The sequence below is a fragment of the Erinaceus europaeus genome, chromosome 9, assembly GCF_950295315.1.
Source record: "Erinaceus europaeus chromosome 9, mEriEur2.1, whole genome shotgun sequence".
Lineage (NCBI taxonomy): Eukaryota > Metazoa > Chordata > Mammalia > Eulipotyphla > Erinaceidae > Erinaceus > Erinaceus europaeus.
In genome coordinates, this window is record NC_080170.1 from 118,269,994 (window position 1) to 118,293,652 (window position 23,659).

Below are 23,659 nucleotides of genomic sequence, written 5' to 3' on the forward strand. Positions count from 1 at the left end.
TATATATATATATATTACTTATTTTATTTTGATGATAGAAAGACCAGAGCACTGTGCAGCTCTGACTGATGGTGGTGCTGGGGACTGAACCTAGCACCTCAGAGCCTCTTGCACGAGAGTCTTTTGCAGAATCATTGTGCTGCCTCCTCAGGCCAACAGAAGCCTTTTCAAGGATGACAGAACAAGAAGGAAAGGGTGTACAAGGGTAGTGACACTCACCTTTAAGCCCTGGTGCCCTATCTATCTTTAGGTGAAAGGGGAAAACAAATGACATTTAATAATAATAATAATAATAACAACAATAACAATAATAATGGAAGGGAGCATGGTGTTGGCTCTATTATACACATATTATATTATATACACTTTCTCTCTTTTCTCTGAGAGAGAGAGAGAGAAGTATGTATGAAGGCCTGGTTCAAGTCTCCAGTCCCTACCTGCAGGGAGGGAAGCTTGACAAGCAGTGGAGCTGTACTGCTATGTCTCTGTGCCTCTATTTTCTTTCTGGTTCTCAGGCTATATAAAATAATGATAACGGGAGTCAGGCAGTAGCGCAGCGGGTTAAGCGCACGTGATATGAGGCGCAAGGACCGGTGTAACGATCCCGGTTCGAGCCCCCAGCTCCCCATCTGCAGGGGAGTCACTTCACAGGCGGTGAAGCAGGTCTGCAGGTGTCTGTCTTTCTCTCTCCCTCTCTGTCTTCCCCTCCTCTCTCCATTTCTCTCTGTCCTATCCAACAATGATAACATCAGCAGCAACAACAATAATAACTACAACAATAAGACAACAAGGCAACAAAAGGGAATAAATAGATAAATAAAATATTTAAAAAAATAATAATGGTAACAAGTGAACAAGCAGCTGAGAACAGTGGAGTTAGGCAGGCATGAGGCTCCAAATGATAATCTTGGAGGGTGGAGAAGAAAGAAGAGAATGAAGAGGGGGAAGAGGAGGAGGAAGAGGAGAAGGAGGAAGAGAAGACAAAAGGGAAGAAGGGGAGGAAGAAGAGGGGAAGGAGGAGGAGAGGGAGGGAGAGGGGCACGGGGGAGGATGAGGAAAGGCCAACAGGTGGTGCAAACATTACAATGTTCCAGTCCCTGGCCCCCACCTGCACTGGGGAAGCTTCACAGGCGGTGAAGCAGAGCTGCAGGTGTCTCTCTTTCTCTCCCCCCTCTATCTCCCTATTCTCTCTCAATTTCTCTCTGTCCTATTGAAAAAAAAATAAATGAATAAAATAAAAATACAGCAATTTAAATAAATAGGAGGAGGAGTGGGAAGAAAAAGGAAAAAAGAAGCCAAGGTGTTTCACAGGTTCCAACAACCCAGGAGACATTTCAGCAAAGGAATAAATACCCCAATCTAAATACTGCTCCAGGAGAGGCCAAGCGTCCCTGTCCCTGTGGCTCCCACAGGGCCCCTCCCTGGCCACCCCTCAGCCTTGAACTTGATCCTACAGGTAGTCAGAAAGTCCTGAAGCTTAAGGGAACTCCTGGCAGGAGGTCTCCCTAGGCCACCCACGGGCTCTCCTTTCAGAAGAGGGAGTGCCGGGAGGGAGAGCAAGTTGGACCTGAAATAAAACTCCCCCAGCCACTCTCACCGACAGAGGTGAACATCTTGGAGCCGACCTGTCACAGATTCCCACGCAGGCAACTCCCAATGTCACAGCTGCCAACTGGCAGCCGTGGAGGGGAGGGAACGCTGCTGCTTGCCCAAGCGGACCCTCAACAGTCAGAATGACCGTGAGAAGGCACCCCTTTGGGGGGGGGGAGGTTCAGTGTGAACGCCTCCCACCATCCATCCAAAACAGGAATATAAACAGCTTCTCTGGAGGACACCAAGGGGGAAGGCTGAGGACCCCATTGAAAACAGGAAGACGAGGGAGTTAAAAGCTCATGAAGCTTCCTCCCTTGTGTGTGTGTGTGTGTGTGTGTGTGGGGGGGGGGGGGTTGGCAAGGCTCGAACCCAGGTCCTTGCACATGGCAATGTGTGTGGTGTGCCCCGTGCTAAATCACCTAGCCCTAAATCAGGGCATCTAAGTACCCGCCAAGGCACTGGGGAGGATGTGACACAAGCAAGAGAGAAAGAGAGAGGGAGGGAGAGGGAGAGGGAGAGGGAGAGGGAGAGGGAGAGATTGTGTGTGTGTGTGTGTGTGTGTGTGTGTGTGTGTGTGTGTGTGTAGAGGGGCAGGCAACAGAATCACACTACAAGCCCCATATGTTCTCATGAGATGCAAGCATGTTCTTCTCTCTGTCGCCCTCACTTTCTAAGGTTAAAGGTCAGCAAAGGCACTCACAGGCTCCCATAACTGCAATGGTAACTGACACAGTGAGGCTGACAACCACTGAAGACTTGGTGTTCAAAGTCCTACTGAAGGCCAGGGAGGTAGCTCAGTGGTAGAACACAGGACTTGCATGCCTGAAGCTCCAGGAGGCCTCAAGTTTGATCCCTGGCACTGCCACATGCCAGAGCTGAGTACAGCTCTGGTGTTTCTCTCTCCCTCTCCCTCTCCCTCTCTCCTTCCCTCATACATGCAAAATCAATTAATTAGTGGGCTAGGTGGTAGTGCAGCAGGTTATGCAGGCATGGCGCAAAACACAAGGATCTGCGTAAGGATCCCAGTTCGAGCCCCCGGCTCCCCGAGTCGCTTCACAAGCGGTGAAGCAGGTCTGCAGGTAGATCTTTACTTCTACCTCCTGTCTTCCCCTCCTCTCTCAATTTCTCTCTATCCTATCTGACAATAACAGCAATAACAACAATAACAACAACAACGATAAGCAAGGGCAACAAAAGGGAAAAAATAGCCTCCTGGAGCAGTGGATTTGTAGTGCAGGCTCTGAGGCCCAGCCATAACCTTGGAGGAAAAAAAATTAATTAATTAAAAAATCCTAGAAGGAGGGCTGGGAGGTGGGGGCATCTGGTTAAGCACACCTGTTACCATTTTCAAGGACCCAGGTTTGAGTTTCTGCCCTCCATCTGCAGAGGGCAAGCTTCACGAATGGTGGAGTAAGTACTACAAGTGTCTCTCAGTTTCTCTCCCTCTCTATCTCCTCCTTTTCCTCTCAGTTTCTCTCCTGTCTTTATCAACAAAAGCAAGGGGAGTGGATGGCCACTGGGAATTATGGAATTCCTGTGCAGGTACCAAGCCCCAGTGATAACGCTGGTGGCAATAAAAAGGAAAAAAAAATCCCAGAGAAAAAAAATTAATTATTTTCTCTTTTGATTTCTGGCTGTCTCTATCCAATAAATAAATAAAGATAATAATTTAAAATAAAAAGCTATTCTGTCTCACATTAATGTATTTCCCAGCAGATACATCTGCCTAATAAATATTATATATGCCTACCTGCATTAAGGCAGTCCTACATGTCACATGTATGTAGAACAGATGCCTTGTTATATACCACTTATACACACACAAGGGGTTTTCTTGACAGTCAACATATTGGCTGGATAAGTAGAGAGTGCATATATTTGCTAATATGTAGTTTTCTGTCTACTTCTTTCATAACAGACAAAAATATGCACATTTCTTCCAGTGCTGATGTATTATTTATTCAGTATTTGTTTCTTTGTCTTTGTCTTTTTTTTTAACCAAAGCACTGCTCATATCTGGCTAATGGTGGTGCTGGGGACTGAACCTGGGACTTCAGAGCCTCAAGTATGAGTGTTTTTGCATAACCATTATGCTGTCTCCGCTGCCCACATATTACCCACCTCTCCCAGAAGGCCACATTCCCAGTAATGCAGAAGCTCTGCTAGTCTCTGCTCTAAGCCTAGTCATGGGGATAGTAACTGCCATCATAGATATTTGTTTATTGGCCGACTGAATAAATCAGCAAAACACCAAAAAGCAAATGCAGGGAGATAGCTCAGAGTTACAGCACAGCATGCCCGAGGCCCCAGGTTCAGTCCCCAGCAACATGTATATGCATTGAGTGATGCTCTAGTCTGTTGCATCCTGTCTCACCATAAACAAATAAATACATCTGGGGGGTGGGGTGGAGAGGTAAGAGAGAAAATAGCGGGGCCAGGTGGTGGCACACCTGTTGAAGCACACACCTTACCATGCAGAAGGGCCCGGCTTTGAGCCCCCAGCTCCCCACCTGCAGGGGGGTCGCTTCACAGGCGGTGAAGCAGGTCTGCAGGTGTCTGTCTTTCTCTCCCCCTCTCTGTCTTCCCCTCCTCTCTCTATTTCTCTTCGTCCTATCAAATAAAATAAATTTTTTTTTTTAAAGTGGGGGAAAAAATGGCTACCAGGAGCAGTAGATTTGTAATGCTAGCACTAAGCCCCAGTGTAATAAGCCTGTTGGCAATAAAAATTAAATTAAATCAAAAAGTAGACATGCTATATGACACAGTGAGGCATGAGCTGATAGTTTGGGGGAAGCAAGGGCCCACCAGGCTAGTCTGTCTATGTCACAAATGAGCACTTAATTTAAGAATCCCAGAACCAGTCTCCTAAAGTGTTTAGGGGCTTCATAAGTGGCAAAACTAACTGCTACCCTCAAGACAATAATGACTGAAAATGAGCAAAGGGAATTTAGGGGAGAAAGGAGAAAAAAGAAAAAAAAAAAAAAAGAGCTGGCATAAGAACCATTGGACCAAAGCTGCAGAGTTTCTCAATGATCGGGGCCGACACACAATGGCTCCCTTTGTGGCCAGAACCTGATTACTGTATCATTCTGCTCATCTGTGCAAACAGGAACAATGATAACCTTCTTCCACAGAGTACAGTGGGGACGCTTCAGTTAATTACTGCAAATCACTGGGCATGCCGGGAAGCCCTCCCACTGAATGAGCTTCAGATTGAAGCTCCAGTCCTCCCCCAACCACCCCATGGCCCTGTGTTACCCTCACACCTCCTCCTCCCATACACACATCTCCCCATTAAAAGAGAGAGCAAAAATGTCTGGACAAAGACTAAATTGAAAAAAGGCATCAACCCCCGAGGGAAGGAAAATTCCCTGGGGTCAGATCACAAGGACAGATGGGAAAAAAAAAGTCTCTTCATAAATCAGAGGAACACTCCCTCCTCCAGGAGCTAAGGCAACAAGAACAGACATCCAACAGGCTTGCCTCACTTCCTAACTTGCTCTGTCTGAAGGGAAACCCCTCTTGGAAAAGAGAGGACCTTAGCAAGGACACTGAGAACCTTGATTTCCATGGCCCAGGAAGCAGCAGAGAGTTGCACAGGCATGGGCTTCTTTAAAAATTACCAACACCCACCCCCACTGGAAAAAAACCCTGAAAACTAAAAGAGTAGATGAGGGTAGATAGCATAATGGTTATGCAAAGACACTCTCATGCCTGAGGCTCCAAAGTCCCAGATTCAACCCCCTGCACCTCCATGAGCCAGAGTAGAGCAGTGCTCTGGTTAAAACAAACAAACAAATGAACAAACAAAAAAAGTACTAAAATAAAATAAATAAAATACTGAAAGAGTTCCCAGCTCTCCCGCCCTCAGCTTCAAGCAGGCCAGATTTTAACAGCTGGACCATCAAAAGGTCAGGACATACAAATCATAGATATTGAGGCAGAGGAAATTAGAAGGTCTGCAGATAAATTATGGATGGATAATGTAGTGGCTTTTATTTGCCCGATTTGGAGAGGTAGCTGCACCGACTGTGAAGGAAATAATTAAAGCTTACGAGTTTTAGGTAGAAAGCAAAATGGCTTACTCCCAACTATTCAAACCCAGTAAGAGAAGGAAGTTGTTTGGATTTCAGATCTTAGCATGAATGTGGGTGTGACATCACTTGCATGAGGAGCTCTTAGAAGAAAAATGTCCCTTGATTGATGGCATTCTTTCAAGGAGTAACTATGAATGTTTAATCTCTCTCTCTCTCTCTCTCTCTGCAAATATAGGCAGACTGAGATTGAGGAAGTAACAAATTATGGTCCAGGTCTCAGAAGTCATTTTAGAACCGCAAACTGCAAACAGCTTGTGAAGTGTACTCACCACAGCACTTCAACTTATCACAATAAAAATTAAAAAATGGACTTACTGGCTATCTAGGGAGGTGGTAGCCTGGGAGACCAAGAGTGGAGCTGTAATTAGCTGAACAAATCAGGATGCCAGTTTTAATAACTCCAGAAATTGGTTTAAGACTTCTTTTAAAAATGTAAATCTACCCCTAATTATCTGGATGATGATGCTAATCTATTTATAAAGAATACAAACGCCTCTGACTGAATTACAGCTCTGAACCCAATTGAAGGGCACAGCTGACAGAGCCAGGCAAGAACAGACAGAGAGCTAAGGTTTTCCAAAGCACTTTCTGGAACCCAAGGCTTAACATTTAATCCCCCCTGCCAGCATGCTAAGGTGCAGTGCGTTTTCACTGGGTGTTGCTGAGGAAAAAGCTAAAACCAGGGTACTCACCTAGCAATTTCAGAGAAGAAAAGGCATAAAGCCTCTTGCAGTTGGGCGAGGACGTGAAATTACAGATTGCAGACATACAGCACAGCTCTACACACTCTCTGGCTCCTGAGGTCAGATGCAAATTCCCTTCTCCCAGCAAGTAGCCAGGTGGGGTGGGTAAAGTGTGCAGATTCTTCACCTTTGCTGGGGACACAGCTGTATACCGCGATAAACCCGCGTAGAATCGTGCCATGTAAGAGCAAGGGGCCGGCAGGTAGCTGACTAAATAGGGCACCGTGCACAAGCACCCAGATTTCTTTTTTTTTCTTTTTTTTTTTAATTATCTTTATTTATTTATTGGATAGAGACAGCCAGAAATTAAGAGGAGGAGGTAAGGTAGAAAGGGAGATCCCTGCAGCCCTGCTTCACCACTCGTGAAGCTTTCCCCCTGCAGGTGGGGACTAGGGGCTCGAACCTGAGCCCTTGTGCACTGTAGCATGTGCACTCAGCCAGGTGAGCCACCACCTGGCCCTCAAGCACCCAGATTTCTGTGCTCACCTGGGGAGGAGGACATTCAGGGAGCAGTGGAACAGTGCTAGTGTCTCTTCTTTGATATCTCTCTCTCTCTCTCTCTCCTTCTCTATCTCTCACTCTCTGAGGCAAAGAAAAAAAAGTGGCCACTAGGAATGGAGTTTTGCAAGCACCAGGCCCCAGCAATAACCCTAATGGCAAAAATAAAATACAATGAAGGTCTGGGGAGATAACATAATGGATATGCAAAAAGATCTTCATCACCAAAGGCCCCAGGTTCAATTCCCAGCAGCACCATATGTCAGAGCTGAGAGTGCTCTGGTAAATAATAATAATAATTATTATATACATATGTGTGTGTGTATATATATATATATATATATATATATATATATATATATATATATAATCCAGTGAAAAGGGAGACTTCAAGGAGACCTGTCTTCAATATATAGTGTCTGTGTTTGAGAGAGAGGATATATTATGTAAGAGAGAGCCCAGCACTTGCCATTTCCATGAGGTTAATAAAGAAAATTAAAAAAGGTGTATTTGCTAACAAAAACAGCTCTTTAAACACTGCAGGAAAAACAAAACAAAACATGGTGGCTCCAAAGAGAAAGGGGACAGGAGGGGCCAGGCAGTGGTACACCTGGTTGAGCTCTCACATTACAGTGCACAAGGACCTGGGTTCAAGCCCCCATCCCCCACCTGCAGGGGAAAGAAAGCTTCACGAGTGGTGAAGCAGGGATGCAAGTGGTCTCTCTATCTCTCTCCCTCTCTATCATCCTCTTCCCTCTTGATTTCTGCCTGTTTGTATCCAGTAAATAAATAAAGACAATACATGGGGGGATAGCAGAGGTGAGAAGAAAGGGTAGGGGGGATCTGATTGTGTAATACCAGTGGAATGCTGGTCAGGGGGTTGGTATGGTAAGACATAAACATGTTTAAGTGTGAAGCTGTTTTGCCAGAAATCCATAGTACACGTCAAAAAAACAGGCGTAGAACATACACAGATGGGTTAAAACCATCACACTACCCTAAGATGAGATGAAGTAGCAACACACATCACGTGCCAATCCATCTCAAGACATGACCCGGCCATATTTCCTTTGCCCAATGATTCTGATTCCAAGACAGACTCGCATAATGTGTTTTTGAACAGATTCATGTGAAGGTTTGCATCCGCCCCAGAGGAGAAGCAGGTGAGGAATGTGCTACATTGAACGCAGACAGCACTCAGCACATTCCCACAAAGTCGGGTTTGGGATCCACAGCCACAGCAGACCTTTCCCCCAGTCCATCAGCGACTACTCACCAGGGCGTGGAAAGACGACACAGAGAAGATCCCTAGCCGGCCCATGGCCACCTTTGTCGGCCGGCTTGCAAAAGCAAGTAGCCTTTTGGGGTTCGGCAACTCCCCACCTTGGAGGCTAGCCAAGTAACAGCGGTAACGGAACAAATCCATCTGGAACTGTTCGAGGTTCTGCTCCCAAACGAAGATCTACGGGGGGGGGGGGGGAAGAGATGGGCAAAGGAAAGGTGAGAAAAATGAACAGTTCCTGCAGGCATGTGACAAACCTCTAAGCTGAGATGACAATCATTTCACTTCCTCTCAGTTATTTTTTACTTTAATTCTATTTTATTTTTGCCATTACGGTCAGTGCTGGGGCTCAGTGCCTCCATGACAAACGCACCACTTTCAGCAGCCTTTTCTCCCTTCTTTTCTCTCCTCCTCCTCTTTTGCTTCTTCTTATTTTTTTAATATTTATTTATTTATTTTCCCTTTTGCTGCCCTTGTTTTATTGTTGTAGTTATTGGTGTTGTTGATGTCGTTGTCGTTGTTGGATAGGACAGAGAGAAATGGAGAGGGGAGGGGAAGACAGAGAGGGGCAGAGAAAGACAGACACCTGCAGACCTGCTTCACCGCCTGTGAAAGGACTCCCCTACCGCCCGACTCCCTTCTTCTTTTAATAGTTTTTTTTTTTTTTTTTTTTTGGTAGGACAGAGAGAAATTGATAGAGGAGGAGACAGAGAGGGAGAGAGACAGAGAGACACCTGCAACACTGCTTCACCACTTGTGAAGCTTCCCCCTCTGCAGGTGGAGACCAGAGGCTTGAACCCAAGGTTCTTGCACATGGTAACGTGTGTTCGACTGGGTCCACTATCTCCCAGCCCTTTGGTTTTAATTCTAAGACAAAATGCAACAGGGGCACTGAGTTTCTCAACTCACAACTGACGGAGTGTTACTGCTTTCAAAGCCGATGCATTTTGTTTTACCTCCCTTCCTCCCTTCTTGCCACCAGGGTTCTTGTGCCTACACAATGAATCCATCGTACCAGGTGGCTGTTTTTTTCTTTTCTTTTTAAAAATTATTTATTTATTTATTCTCTTTTGTTGCCCTTGTTTTTATTGTTGTAGCTATTACTATTGTTAACAATGTCATCGTCGTTGGATAGGACAGAGAGAAATGGAGGGAGATGGGGAAGACAGAGAGGGGGAGAGAAAGATAGACACCTGCAGATCTGCTTCACCGCCTGTGAAGCGACTCCCCTGCAGGTGGGGAGCTGGGGGCTCGAACTGGGATCCTTCCGCCAGTCCTTGCGCTTTGCGCTACCTGAGCTTAACCTGCTGCATTACCGCCCGACTCCCTTTTCTTTTCTTTTATATTAGGACAGAGAGAGATTGAGAGGGGAATCTGAGATAGAAAGAGAGACGTCTGCACACCTGCTTCACCGCTCATGAAGCACTGCCCCTGCAGGTGTGGAACGGGTTCAAAGTCGGGTCCTTGTGCCAGGTAATATGTACGTTCAAACGGCTGCAGCACCACCCCATCCCTCTGCACACTTTTCTCAAAGATCTACAGCTGAAGAATTGGCAGGACAAACAGGAAGTGTAGTGTTTATTTCTTGGTGTGGCTTTACCACAAGTTTCATAAGTGTGCGCATCACAGGCCGTGAGTTCTAAGATCTGGACCACAAGGAGAAGTGGAACACATGAGATCTCCAGCACTACAGAACTGCGTCATCAGGTGGTGGCTTTTCAGAAGAAAAAAATAATAAAAGAGGAGAAAAGTGGAAGGGGGCTGGATTAAAGATCAGGGAGAAGTGTAGGGTAAGGAGTGGAGAGTGGGAAACAGTAGCTGTGAGAGCAACGGACTCCAGCTCCATGGTGCAGGGTCAAACATTATTTTCCACTTTTCTTTTTGTCCATTTAATTTGATAGGGCAAAGAGAAATTGAGAGAGGAGGGGGAGAGAAAGAGGGAGAAAGACGAAGAGATACCTGCAGGCCTACGTCACCACTTGTGAAGTGTCCCCTCTGCAGGTGGGAAGCAGGGGCTCAAACCCGAGTCCTCTTATATAATACTGAGCGCACTTATGATGAGCCACCTCCTGGGCCCCCTTCTTTTCTTCTCTTTTCTTTTTTCTTTTCTTTCTTTCTTTAATTTTTTTAAGTTTCCACAGTCTTTTAAAAAATATTTTAAACTATTTATTTTATAGCACAGAGAGAAATTGAGAGGGAAAGGGGTGAAGAAGGAGTCAGAGAGACACCTGCAGCCCTGCCTCACTTGTGAAGCTTTCCTCCTACAGGTGGGGGACCAGGGTCTTGAACCCCAGGTCCCTGTGCATTTTAACACACACACTTAAGCAGGTGCGCCACCTCCTTGTCCCCTTTCCCAAGTGGGAACAGTATGCTGACCTTTCCAGGCCAGTGTGATGTTCAAATTAGAAAATGGGTGAATCAGTTCGATTCCCGTCACTGCTTCAAAGTGGTATTCTGACCTTCCTTTCTCTCTCTCAATCCCCAGCACCACCAGAAGACAGAGCAGTGTTCTGGTCGGTCTCTCTCTCTTTTTCTCTCTCAAATGAAAAAGAATATTTTAAAACAAATAAGGAAGGAAGGAAATATAGGAAAGAAAGGAGGAAGGGAGAAAGGGAAGATAGGAGAGGAAGCAAAGGAGGGAAGCAATGATGAAGGCAGGCAGGTAGGCAGGCAGGAAGGATCCAACAACAGAGGAAGGAAAGCTATACCACTGCTCATACCAGGTACAGCACATATTCGCAAGCACACCCTGCATCTCCTAAATTCAGTTCTACATTGATGGAGGTGCCAGAAATAGATCCCCTTTGCAGCTGAGCTGCAGGCTTTCCGGGTCTCCAGATGCCCCCCCCAACCCCCTCCCCCCACACACACACCCGTCGCCTCCCCAAATAGCAGGCACACAGTCAGTGGGAGCAGCAAGGCTCCCGGATTAGATGTCCATCAGTCTTTCACTCTGAGGAAAACTGTTTCCCTCTACTCCTCACTGTCGGCGGCCAACAACGGGCGACCCCAGCTGCCAGTCACAGTGAAGCTTCTTGTGGCAAAGATGATGGGCTGGCAAGGGCATCACCTTCTCAGTACCAAAACCTGTGTGTGTGTGTGTGTGTGTGTGTGTGTGTGTGCGCGCGCGCGCGCGCGTGCGTGTGTCTGTGTGTGTGTGTGCGTGTGTCTGTGTCTGTGTGCGTGTGTCTGTGTGTGTGTCTAGAAGGTTTCATGGTGTCAGAAGAGATCGTTTACCTGGTCTAAGATGGTTTTCTTCTTCTTGGAGTCAGTCACAGAGGACAGCTGCATCTCGCCCATTTTCTTCATCTTCTCATCCATGTCGATCTTCTGCTCCAGCTTCTTGATCTCAGACCTCAGGAGCCGGAGCGTGTCTTCTTTGTGATGATGCCTGGCCACAGCGGCTGCGCACGCAGAGTGGATGGCGGTGATCCAGTTTTCCAGCTCCGTCTGGCTGGTGGTCTAGAGGGGCCAAGAGAAAGAGGCATCTCTTAGGTTATCAGGGAACGTCAAGAAGCTAAGATTCCTTGACCTGGGGGTATGGACCAACCAGCCAACATCCGTTGCAGAGAAGCAATGACAGCAGGCAGAATGACTTCCTTCTACACCTGAAAAGGAATTTTGGTCCACACTCCCAGAGGCCTCTGAACCTCAGTTCCACTGGGATCTGGAACCTTTGTGAGCAGGAACCTTTGTTCTTGCCCCATCACTGAGAGGGAAGAAATTGTGGAGAACAACTAAAGAAGTCAGGTGCTATTTCTCTTACCTGAGAGGGAAGAGGGAAAAGGAAAGACAACTATGGGATTATTTTATTTTATTTATTTTTTTGCCTCCAGGGTTATCGCTGGGGCTCGGTGCCTGCACTACAAATCCATTGCTCCTGGAGGCCACTTTTCCCATTTTGTTGCCCTTATTGTTATTGTTGTTGTTATTGTTGCCATTGTTGTTGCTGTTGGATAGGACAGAGAGAAATTGAGGGAAGAAGGCGCGGGGAGAATGATAGATACTTGCAGAGCTGCTTTACCACCAAAGTGACCCCCCTGCAGGTGGGGAGCCACAGGCTCAAACTGGGATCCTTATGCCAGTCCTTGTGTTTTGCGCCATGTACACTTAATTCACTGCACTACCACCCGACTCCCTATGGGATGATTTTACAGAAAGTGGAATACAGAGAACTGAAACATATGAACTTGATTTAAATATATAGTCAACCCACAACTATGATTTGGGAGAACTATATTGGTTACCATTGGGGGCAGGGGAGATGACAACATAGAACTTATACCCCTATAATCTCATAAATCACTATTAAACCACTAATAGAAATTTTTTAAAAAATAAAAAAAACTGCAGGTTCAATATCCCATAGAGGAAGCACTTGCCTAGTTGCCTAACTCATTAGAGTGGTGGTTTGCAAACAAAATTCTGTTGAACGTTATCAGGACTCCCACCCACACATGACAGCGGCAACTGAGATGTGATTCAACTGAGCTGTGCAGGTGCCGAGCTTATTTCTGTACCTCACCGAGTGTGTGTTGCAGAGAGAGAGAGAGAGAGAGGTCTATTACAAACAGGGTATATTACAAGCAGGGCCACCCGTGATGGTCAAACCTATACAACAAGGTGGTCGTTCTGCTTACTACACAAGGTCTTCTGGCTTGACAGTAGACACCAGACAGCCTGAGATTCTCCTAGGAAATAGCTGGAGTACCTCCTAGGAAAAGCAAATGGAATCCTCCTGTGAAAACTGAATGGGAGGCAAAGGAGATAAAGACAGTGGCAGCTGAGGCTCTCAGTCTCTCTTTATGTCTATCAAAAAATAAGAAGGAGGAGGAGGAGGAGGAGGAGGGGAGGAGGAGGAGGAGGAGGAGGAGGAGGAGGAGGAGGAGGAGGAGGAAGGATGCCCTGAGCTGGAGTGGTAGATTAATCATGTAGGTACTGAGCCCCAGCAATAACATGAAAAGCAAATCAAAAAAAATAATGGATTAATTAATGAATAGAAAGATGGTGGCAGTCAAAGGCAAACATGGGGGAGGGGAAAGAAAACTCTGTAAGACTCTTTTTTTTAAATTCCAAAGTACTGCTCAACTCTGGCTTATGGTGGTGCAGGGAATTGAACCTGGGACTTCAGAGCCTCAGGCATAAGAGTCGCTCTGCATTACCAATATGCTGGCAAACGCTAGAAGAAGAACCAATATGCTATCTACCCACATACCCTATAAGACTGCAAATTCTTCATACTCACCTGCTCTTATAAAGTCAGGACCTTTCGTCTTTCCACAACACATTGAAGTGACTCAAGAAAAACACAGAGTTTAAAACCCTCCTGTATGTAATACAATCAGCAGCCTGGCTCCTGCCTGGCACGATATAACAACATCTGGCCTTGAACTCCCTCTCAGGGCCCCCAGCATCAATGGGTTACTTTTTGATTAGCAAAGGATTTAACTCAGATGGGGGGGGAGATCACTTAAAGACTCTTTTCTATAATAATAACTGGTTTATGTCCAAGAGGAAAATAACAAGTATTGACAAAGACTTAGGGACACCGGAACACTGCTATGTGACCGGCTGGAGAATGAGGTAATTTAATTGTTTTATTACTATTATTACTATATTTATTGACTAGAGACCATCATAAATCAAGAGGTAAGGGGGAGATAGAGAGGGTAAGAGACAGAGAGACACACACCTGCAGCACTGTTCATTACTTACAAAGCTTTCTCCCTGAAGGTGGGGACCGGGGACTCAAACCCAGATCCTTGCACACTGTAATATGGGTGCTCAACCAGGTGTGCTACCACCTGGCCCCCTGGTTTAATTGCTTTGAAAAGCTGGCAAACACTACCGAAAGAAGTTCCTGGGGTTTACAAGATGCTCCCCTGGGTTTACCCATAGCCATGCATTCACATGATTACCAAAATAAAGCTTCCCCAAAAACACTCAGAGTAGCACAATTTATAATGGGCAAAATGATCTAAATGCCTATTAGCAGGAGAGCAGAAGAAGGTACGTTGACAGACTCTCTCCACTTAATGAAAAGACTTTTCCATTTTCATCCACCAGCGAGACTCTGCCAAACTCCACTAACAGCAACATACTCCATTCTAATATTGGAGTGCTCATATCTGCTTCCCAGGTCAGACATGGAAATGAAAGGAGCTGATATCACCCAACAAAACTACACATCCCCTGAGAGGCATGTATACAATTGCGACAAAGCAGCTAATCTGGGATTTATTCCTTGAGAAGGCAGCGGTGGCCTGTGGTCTCAGAAGGGGCAGCTAGTGTTCAACGTGGACAGAGCTTCAGTTTTGCAAGATGGGAAGAGTTCTAGAGACGGGTGGTAGTGGTGGTGTTTGCAGAGCATGAGAATGTACTTGAGGTTACTGAAACATCATTAGATGGCATCCACCAGCCACAGAGCACAGGACCCAAGTTCAATCCTCAGAATCACATATGACAGACTGTATGTATCAACAAGGGCAACAGAAGGGAATAAATATTAAAAAACAAAAAACCTGTGTGTGTGGGAGTCGGGCGGTAGCACAGCCGGTTAAGTGCACGTGGCGCGAAGTGCAAGGACGGGTATAAGGATCCTAGTTCGAGTCCCTGGCTCCCCACTGCAGGGGAGTCACTTCACATGTGGTGAAGCAGGTCTGCAGCTGTCTATCTTTCTCTCCCCCTCTCTGTCTTCCCCTCCTCTCTTCATTTCAGTCTTATCCAACAATGATGACATCAATAACAACAACAATAATAATTTCAACAATAAAACAAGGGCAACAAAAGAGAATAAATAAATAAGTATAAAAATAATAAAACAGCTTTTTAAAAAAATTAAGATGGTATACGTTGTATGCATTTTTTTTTAATCACAGTTGCTTTTTTAAAATAAAGTTTAATGGATGGGAGAAAAATCAGAGACTCAAAACCTGGAGAGAAAGAACTACAGAAAACTAGAATTGCAGCTTTATTGAAAGAAAGAAAGAAAGAAAGAAAGAAAGAAAGAAAGAAAGAAAGAAAGAAAGAAAGAAAGAAAAACTCAGCCCTCACCTTCTGCAAACATTAAGTGTTCCTCCAGCCTCTCACCTCTTTTAGAACCTGTGACTGAAGGCAGTTCCCAGGGAAAGAGTTTTTGCTCCTGCCAACCTGTCTAAATGAAACAGCAGTCTCTGCCATGCTCTGCCATTAAGTCAAATAAATTTCTAAGGAGCACAGTTTCCAAAACGAGCTGTGCAGCAGAGTCTGTCCCTTCCCCACAGCCTACATGGAGCTGCATGTGGAGCAGAGGAAGGACAGCATTTAAACAGACTGCTGTTGACTGGCAGGATGAGTGGAGAAAAGTCTGGCAGATAGTTTATGGTGAGTTCCAGGTTTAACACGAGCTCATCACAATAGCTCTCTAGGTTGACATACCGTTTTCCAGATTCACCTTCCATACTTTAAATCAGGATATCTGATCAACTTTAAATCAGGATATCTGATCAACTTTAAATCAGGATATCTGATCAACCCAAGGGGTCCACCATCAGCATCCAAGCACCGAGCATGGAAGGGAGATCACTCAATGCGTCATCCGCCATCTTCTTCCGCATGTATCCCTTTCCATTAAGCAAACAGCAGCAGACAGGTGGAAAGTGAATTTTGTGATTCTTCTTTTGGCTTCTGGGGATGCTATAAATACTATATTCAGCTCAGTGATGGGGACTAGGTAGGGTTCTTGTCAACACAGGAGTATAATCAACCCTAAGTGTGTTTGGCATAGAGCCCATTTGAGTGCATAGTCAAGGTGAAGTTCAGGGCTTCATGACACATCTAAACTATTGCACTTCAATTGCTCAACTGAATGGAGGTGACTGGGTGATGTTAGATAATCATTGGTTTTCCAAAAGCGGTAGGAAAAGGGAAGTCCATCTGAAACAAGAAACATACTAACAGAACGCAGGCCAGATCTAGAAAATGAACATTTTGGATCATTTGAGTTGATAGAAGCACAAGAATGTGTTTATAGAAGGAGGAAGATGATTGTAAAGTAGGCTGCTCCCCCCATTTTTAAAAAAGAGGGAAGAGAATACAATCGTGTGTTTCTAAGAGGCCAATAGAGAGAGGGAGAGGGACAGGGAGAGGGACAGGGAGAGGGGGAGAGAAAGAGAGAGAACGAACCAGAACACTGCTAAGCTCTAGCATAGGAGGTACCAAGGATTGAAGTTGTAGCCTCTGGGGGAATCGAACATGTAACCTAGAGCTCTACCAGGCTGAGCTATCTCCACAGCCCCTGTGTAAATTATGATAAGTGATGGTGCCATTTTTAACATGTTTCAGAGTTTCACTTAGTTGGATGTTAGTAAAGCCATTCATTTTCATAAAATGTTTCCGTATTTTTTTTTAGTACCTGTAAAGACACTTGAAGCTACTGGGTTGTCAGAAAAGTCATGGTGGATTTCTCTTTTCTGTATCTGTTATATGACAGAGAAGAAGAAGAAGAAGAAGAAGAAGAAGAAGAAGGAGGAGGAGGAGGAGGAGGAGGAGGAGGAGGAGGAGGAGGGGGAGGGGGAGGGGGAGGGGGAGGGGGAGGGGGAGGGGAAGGGGAAGAAGAAGGACACTTGGAAGTGGTAACAGGCATAGGGGTGACTGAGAAAGGAAGAGAAAGCAGGACGGAGAAAAACTGGGCCCGCAAAAATGTATCCTGACTTTTCCAACAACCCAATATTATGTCCTATCTGTAATATGAGGGTTCCCTTCTCTACTGGAGAAGTGATACAAATGGACACCAGGTCCACCTTCACCTCACCATCCCATCATCCGCCCAAACGACTTTGAAAATCTTTGAAGACAGGATACACAATTTGTCAACATTCAGGTCCAATAAGAAGCAAGTACAGAAGCCAGAACTCCCACCTTCTGCACCCCATTAATATTTTTCGTCCATAAACCTATGGAAGTCAACCAGAGAGGTCTCAATTCCGATTGCACCAGGACCCACGTGTCTATCAACAAGAATCTTGTTTTTATACCATCACTGAAAGGGAGGCCGATCTGGAAAACACCAAAGGAAGCCAGGCACTGCTGCTCTTATCTGAGAGAGAAGAAGAGAAAAGAAAGGATGCTTGAAAGTAGTGATAGGTGTAGGTGTGACTTAGAAAGGAAGAGAAAGCAGGACTACAGAAAAAATGGGCAAAAAAAAAAAAAATACAGAGATGATAGATATAAAGTCGAACCACATCTGTGACCTTGGGAGAACTACTGCAGTTTCCACTGGAGTGGATGGGGACACAGAAATCTGGTAGTGGGAATGGTGTGGGATTATACCCTTATTATCTAATAATCTTATAAGTCAATATCAAATCACAAAAAAGGGGACTGGATCCAGATTCCAGGAAGTCTGCTCAGGCCATGGCAGTGGGGAGAGACAGGATCCATCTCTGGCCAAACCCAGAAGCCCCACACAAAAGACAAAGCAGATGTTCCTAACTGGACTCTCAACACAAAGGCCTTAACCATCATCCGTGCTCTGGAAGCGCCGACACTGCACAGACAGCATCCAAGCACTACTTTGGGCACACAAACTTCACCATGGTTAGAGTGAACAGAGTCCTCCAACATCTGAGGAACACTTCCCACAAGAAAGACAGAGAGCAAAGGACAAATAAGACATTGCATCTGGAGAGAAAAGAAATAGCATTTGAAGAGAAAACTTCCTGAAAAGCTATTAACATCCTCAGAGACACAAGAGCATCTGAAGCTTTAAACAAGCAAATGCACAGATAGCAATAAAGTAGAAAGAAATGGACAGAGAGAGAAGACCGGGGGAGGGGGGGCGAGAAGAAAGAGTAAAATAGTGAACAGAAAGGAAAAAGGAAGAAACAAAGAGAGGAAAACAAAAGAAGGGATAAAGGGAGGAGGGAGGGAAGGAAGGAGGCAGGGAGGGAGGGACAGAGGGAGAGAGAGATAAGGGAGGGAAAGAAGGAGAGAGGGAGGGAGAGAGGGTGATAAGGGACAGAGGAGGGGGGGAGGACTGAGATTGGGACAGGAAAGTAGAAAATCAGGGAAGGGCAGACTCCAGAGGAAAAACTAGCACTGAGCAACTACTTCATACAAATCTATGATCTGGAAAATACTGCCAAGTAATCAGAGACAGAAGCAAACTGATTAAAGGAAAAAGGAGGTGATTGATCACTAATGGAGGGAAAATGCTGTTGGTGAAAGGAGTGGGGGGGCCTGCATACATAACCCAATTAAACAGCTATTTATGTGGTCACAGCAACACAGTGAGCAAACAGCAGCAAGAACCACTGGTTTGATTTTAACATTTCCCATGACTGTAAGAAGACGAGAAAAGGAGACCATTTCTCTGAAATAGCGAGATCATCTACCAGAAGAAGAGAGGCAGTATTTAATGTATAGGGTCAGATCTTATACATTAATGTATTGAATGTATAAGATCTCAAGATGCCTGCCTCCATGGGTGGCCAACACTATATCGTTTCTTCTCCAAAACAGAAGATTCCGGATGCATCTGGGTGACAAGTCTAGCAGATGGAAACTTGTCTCAAGCAGCCTCCCCCAGGGCTCTGTTCTGGCTCCTACGCTATTTAATATTTACATCAATGACCTCCCAGAAACTTCTTCAAGGAAATTCATCTACGCCGATGACATCTGCTGTGCAACTCAGGCATCCAAGTTCGACATCCTCGAGGAAACACTCACGAAAGACATGTCTCTGATATCTGATTACTGTAAAAAATGGCGACTAATCCCTAGCACTGCAAAAATGGTATCATCTGTTTTCCATCTACACCATGCCTCGGCCTCGCATGAGCTTAATGTGCAACTTGACGATACGAGAATCCGGCATGAAGCCCAACCAGTCTATCTTGGCGTTACTCTCGATCGCACTCTGTCATTTCACGAACATCTCATAAAAACTGCAGCAAAGGTGGGCACGAGGAATCACATCATTGCAAGACTGGCCAGCTCCTCATGGGGCGTGAGAGCTTCCACACTACGATCATCCTCTCTGGCATTATGCTATTCCACTGCAGAATACTGTGCCCCAGTATGGTTCCGTAGCCCCCATGTCCACTTGGTCGATTCCAAATTATATTCCTCCATGAGGATAATTTCTGGAACCATCCGTTCCACCCCGGTTCCATGGCTGCCAGTTCTTAGCAACATCGCCCCGCCAGATATTCGTCGGGATGCGGCATCATCTAAGTTCATTTCCCATGTCTACGCTCGACCGGACCTGCCAATATACGTGGATATCTTCGCCCACCCTGTTCAACGCTTGACATCTCGTCACCCAATCTGGTCCCCTACGCCTACACTGAACTTCTCTGTTCCAGACTCTTGGAAACAGAGTTGGCAGTCAGCTGAGGTAAAGAACAAACACCTCATCACAGACCCCTGCAAGTGTCAACCCGGCTTTGACCTAGCATGTTATGATTGGGCCCTCCTCAATCGCTATCAAACAGGCCATGGCCAGTGCGCCGCTATGTTCCACCGCTGGGGAGCCAGAGACGACCCGAACTGCCCCTGTGGCTACAGACAGACTATGACCCACATAGTCAACAACTGCCACCTCTCCAGATTCAAAGGAGGTCTCGAAACTTTACATCAGGCTCAACCTGACGCTGTTGACTGGCTACGGAAGAAGGGCAAACCTAGAAGAAGAATGTATAGGGTCCATTAAGAAACAGGTCGGGCAGCTCTGGGTGAAATTAGGGTCCGGGCAATGAAATGAGACAGCTGACATATAGCTGAGTCTAGCTTCTGAGAGAGAGAGAGAGAGAGAGAGAGAGACTGACTCTCAGGAAAGAGGTTAAGGAAGGCCAGAACGTCACTGATGCTCTTCCCCGATTTGAAACGGCACGCATATCCAGAATTACTAGGAATTTCAAATAAAGCCAGAGGGAAGATGAGTGCTGTAATAACATATCATCTGGTTGATATCACAGAGGATACAAATCACATATCGGGCTGTCGGGAAAGTCATGACACATTTTATTATTTATTTTCTTGCATAGAAAAATACCTCAGGATTTTTCTGACAGCCCAATCCTCAAACCCATCCCAGCTGCAATGGTGTGGCTACACTGTGTGTCTACCATATGTGGGAGACCCTCTAACACCCCCCACAGAAGAAATGTGCTCTTGCCAGAAGCCATTTCTCTGCTTGACAGAAGCTAAGCCTTGAAACAACAGAAGCCCTCGAGATAAGTTTCTAATTCCCGTAGGAAGGATGTTTGCCAGAAACTAAGTGACATACCATATAGTTATAGTGACATACCATATAGTTATAGTTTAACAGAAATAGTTGCAAGGGACCCTCCACCGCGATCTCTGCCTCCCCCTTTCCCCTATGCTCCCCCTTCCCCAAAGCCTTAAAATGCCTGTGAACACAATAAAATTTTGCAGCTTGATCAGAGTCCTGCTGTCATTTCTTGTGTCTTCTGTCCCTTTCATTCCAGGTTTCGTGGGTTCCTAGCCCCTGTTCACCGCCCCACTGGCCAGGGCATTCTGGCGCCTGAACGTGGGGTGAAGAAGCCTTCTGGACCTAGGAACACCGCTGATCGAGAGGGTAGGCCTACCCGAATTCACCGAGTCACCACAGCCGAGGGGGTAACTCAAAGACTCGCACAGATCGCCACGGAACTACCCAACCGTGAGTCGCATCTGGAGGAGTGTCACAGCGGCTGAGGTAAGCAATACCATGGGACATGAATTTAGCAAACAAGACTTGTTTATTAAAGGACTCAAGGAGTCCCTCAAGACATGGGGAGTAAGGGTTAAGAAAAAGGATTTCAAGAAGTTTTTTTTATTTTGTGAGTGACGTTTGTCCATGTTTTCCCTTAGAGGGGACTATTGATGAAAAAAGATAGGCTAGAGTAGAAAACTGTTAAAGAGATTTTTATGAGACCTTTGGTCCAGAAAAGATTCCAGTCCAGGCTTTTCTTATTGGAATTTAGTAAATGATATACTCAAAGTCTATAAGCATTGTCCTGATGTACAGTGAGTCATGAGAGAGGAAGAAAAAGTCTTACAGGGACACTCCCGGGCACCTTCTGTTTGTGAGTCTGCCTCTATTCCCATGCCTGATTCAGGAGACCCGCGCCTGAGGCCGCCTGCTAAGTGCCCTCCAGTTAAGATTTACCCCTCTCTGACAACCTTAAGACCCCCCCGCAACTGGCACGAAAAACAGCTTCCTTTAGATAATTAATAGAAGAAAAATGAGAACATTTACAATTAGTTAAAGAACTGTGGGCTCTTGATTTGGCATTATCTTAAAATTATCCAGCTTTTTTCCCCTCTACTCTCAGAAAGCGTTAAACCAGTTCTGAGTGAGATCTTATCTGGCTAGCAAGCTATTTAGAGAAAGAATGAAATCAATCAAACAAGACGTTCTCTTTAACTTAAAAGCTATTAATCAGAGAACCAGTACACACTTTTGATAGAAAATTTCATGATTTGTTTCTTTAAAACTGTAAAATGTACCTTAGCCCAGAAAAAGAACTTCCAAAGATTTTTCTCCATGCGTGGCGGTAAACTAAGCCCACCTGTTCTGTCCGTGCAGCCAATCATGGCACAGAGCTACTGTTCCACAGATTGGCAAAGACTCCAGTCAATCATTCCCTAGCCACTAATGCCCCTCCTGGGGGGGTAGAGAGTCTGTGAGTTAGGAATCCAAAAACCAAAGCAGTTTTTCAAAGGGAAATTTTTCTTTTCACCAAAAATGTCTGTTTTAAGTCTGTCTGCTAACCTTGTTTTCATTAATGTGTGTTAACCCCTAAGTAACTAAAGTTTGTTTTAAGTTTTAAATAAGATTTAGTTAAGCTAAATGTGGTTTTAAAGATCCCGACTCATAGAGTTGGCACACCTTTACCAAAGTAAAATATAGGACAGTTTTGTCCTTCTGATAGCTAATATCAGCATCAATTCATTAGTTAAAAGATTTTCTGAGATCTCTAGGCGTGGTAAAACGCCTCTGCAGTCTCTCTCACTCTTGTAAAAATTCTAAATATTACCAGCACCCCAATACCAACTGCCACTGTTTGTTAATTTGTTAATTCCATGTTTGAACTGGCTTTCTAATAACCCAGTCAGTGTAGAGCAGTGGCCTTGCCAAGAAAAAAAGGGTTAAACATGATATTCCTGGCCTGATAAAAAATTTTTATTCAACAGATGTGATTCAACAAAATTATTTAGTGTAAAATGATAAAAAAAATGTTAATAATAAAAATTTATTTTAACATTTCAGCTATAAGGTTTATTTTAGCTTTTTAAGTTACCTATCCAAATCAAAGTGAAAGATCAATTAAGTTGTGTACCCACGCTTGTTCATAGCTGCCCTAAGGGTGTGATAGCTTTATGATAAACAAAGATTCTAACAAACAAAGTTTAACATTTTACTTAAAATTGTTTAAGACTGGCTTGGGTTAGTAAAAGATAACACAATGGTTATGTTAATTATTTACATGCCAGAGGCTTTTGCTCTGGTTTTCCTCTTTATATCTTTCTGCTTTTAAAAACTATCTGGTTTGTTTTAAGATGCTGTCAGAGATTTATTCTTGGCAAATGGTGTTTTTGGTCTGATAGAAGATTTGTTTTGGCAAATCCTGATTTAACAAAATTAGTATTTTGAACATTTAAGCTATGAGGTTTTATTTTAGCCTTTTAAGTTGCCATATTAGAGTTCTAAAGAGCAAAATCTATTAAGAGTTTTATATCTATGCTTACTCATGATAGCCTTGTGATGAGTAAAGATCTTAGTAAACTAAAGGTATAATAGTGTGCTTAAACTGTCTAATCAGTTTAAAATAATGCTAAAAAATGGTAAACATTTTATCATGTCAACACATTAGGTATTGACTTTCTATAACATATTGGTATATTCTAATAAAGAGCCTTCTAAAATCATATGAAAGAACTCAAGCCAATTCTAACCATTAGATCATCAATTAAGTTGGTACAAGTTCTTTCTCTAAGTAAATAATTATAGGTACATCTGCACATGAAGAACTGACTGCTCATATGGCAAGATTTAAAACTAAACATTTTTCATTTTTTATTTATGGGTGTATGATGACTCCTAAAGTCACTCATACCCTAAAATTTTTCTCATTTTTTTACAAGCCTCTTAAAATTTTAATGCTTGACCTGCCATAGTGAGAGCACTTTACTGGCTCCTGCACTGTTTAATTAAGATCTTGCTATTCAGACTTTTAAGATTAATCTCCATTGATAAAAGCCAATGATCTCTGACAGATTGATGTAATTCACCTGCCCATGTTTAGTAAACAAAAACATTTTTTTTTCTCAGTTGATATTTTTTCCAAATTTATGTGGGCTACAGCTCAAACAAGAAAAACTAAAACCCTTAATCTCAGTTAATAAAAAAAAGGGGGAATGCACCCCTCAGTATTCAGTTGGCTAAAGTGTCAATGAAG

The 23,659-nt window shown here is 44.5% G+C and overlaps 1 protein-coding gene and 1 long non-coding RNA gene across 7 annotated transcripts in view; one reads left to right on the top strand and one right to left on the bottom strand.

The window, feature by feature from the left end:
* LOC132540491 (uncharacterized) overlaps positions 1 to 23,659 on the top strand; it is a 493,968-nt gene that overhangs the window by 373,321 nt on the left and 96,988 nt on the right. The gene's annotated exons all lie outside the window — the stretch shown is intronic.
* The window catches only part of TIAM1 (TIAM Rac1 associated GEF 1), a 447,258-nt gene that overhangs the window by 133,758 nt on the left and 289,841 nt on the right, over positions 1 to 23,659 (bottom strand). For all 6 annotated transcript variants that reach the window (XM_060198601.1, XM_060198598.1, XM_060198600.1 and 3 more), the window contains 2 exons: positions 11,451 to 11,675; positions 8,208 to 8,393 (listed from right to left, as the gene is read on the bottom strand). In XM_060198601.1, coding sequence (XP_060054584.1) covers positions 8,208 to 8,393; positions 11,451 to 11,675 — 411 coding nt within the window. The remainder of the gene's footprint in view (positions 1 to 8,207; positions 8,394 to 11,450; positions 11,676 to 23,659) is intronic.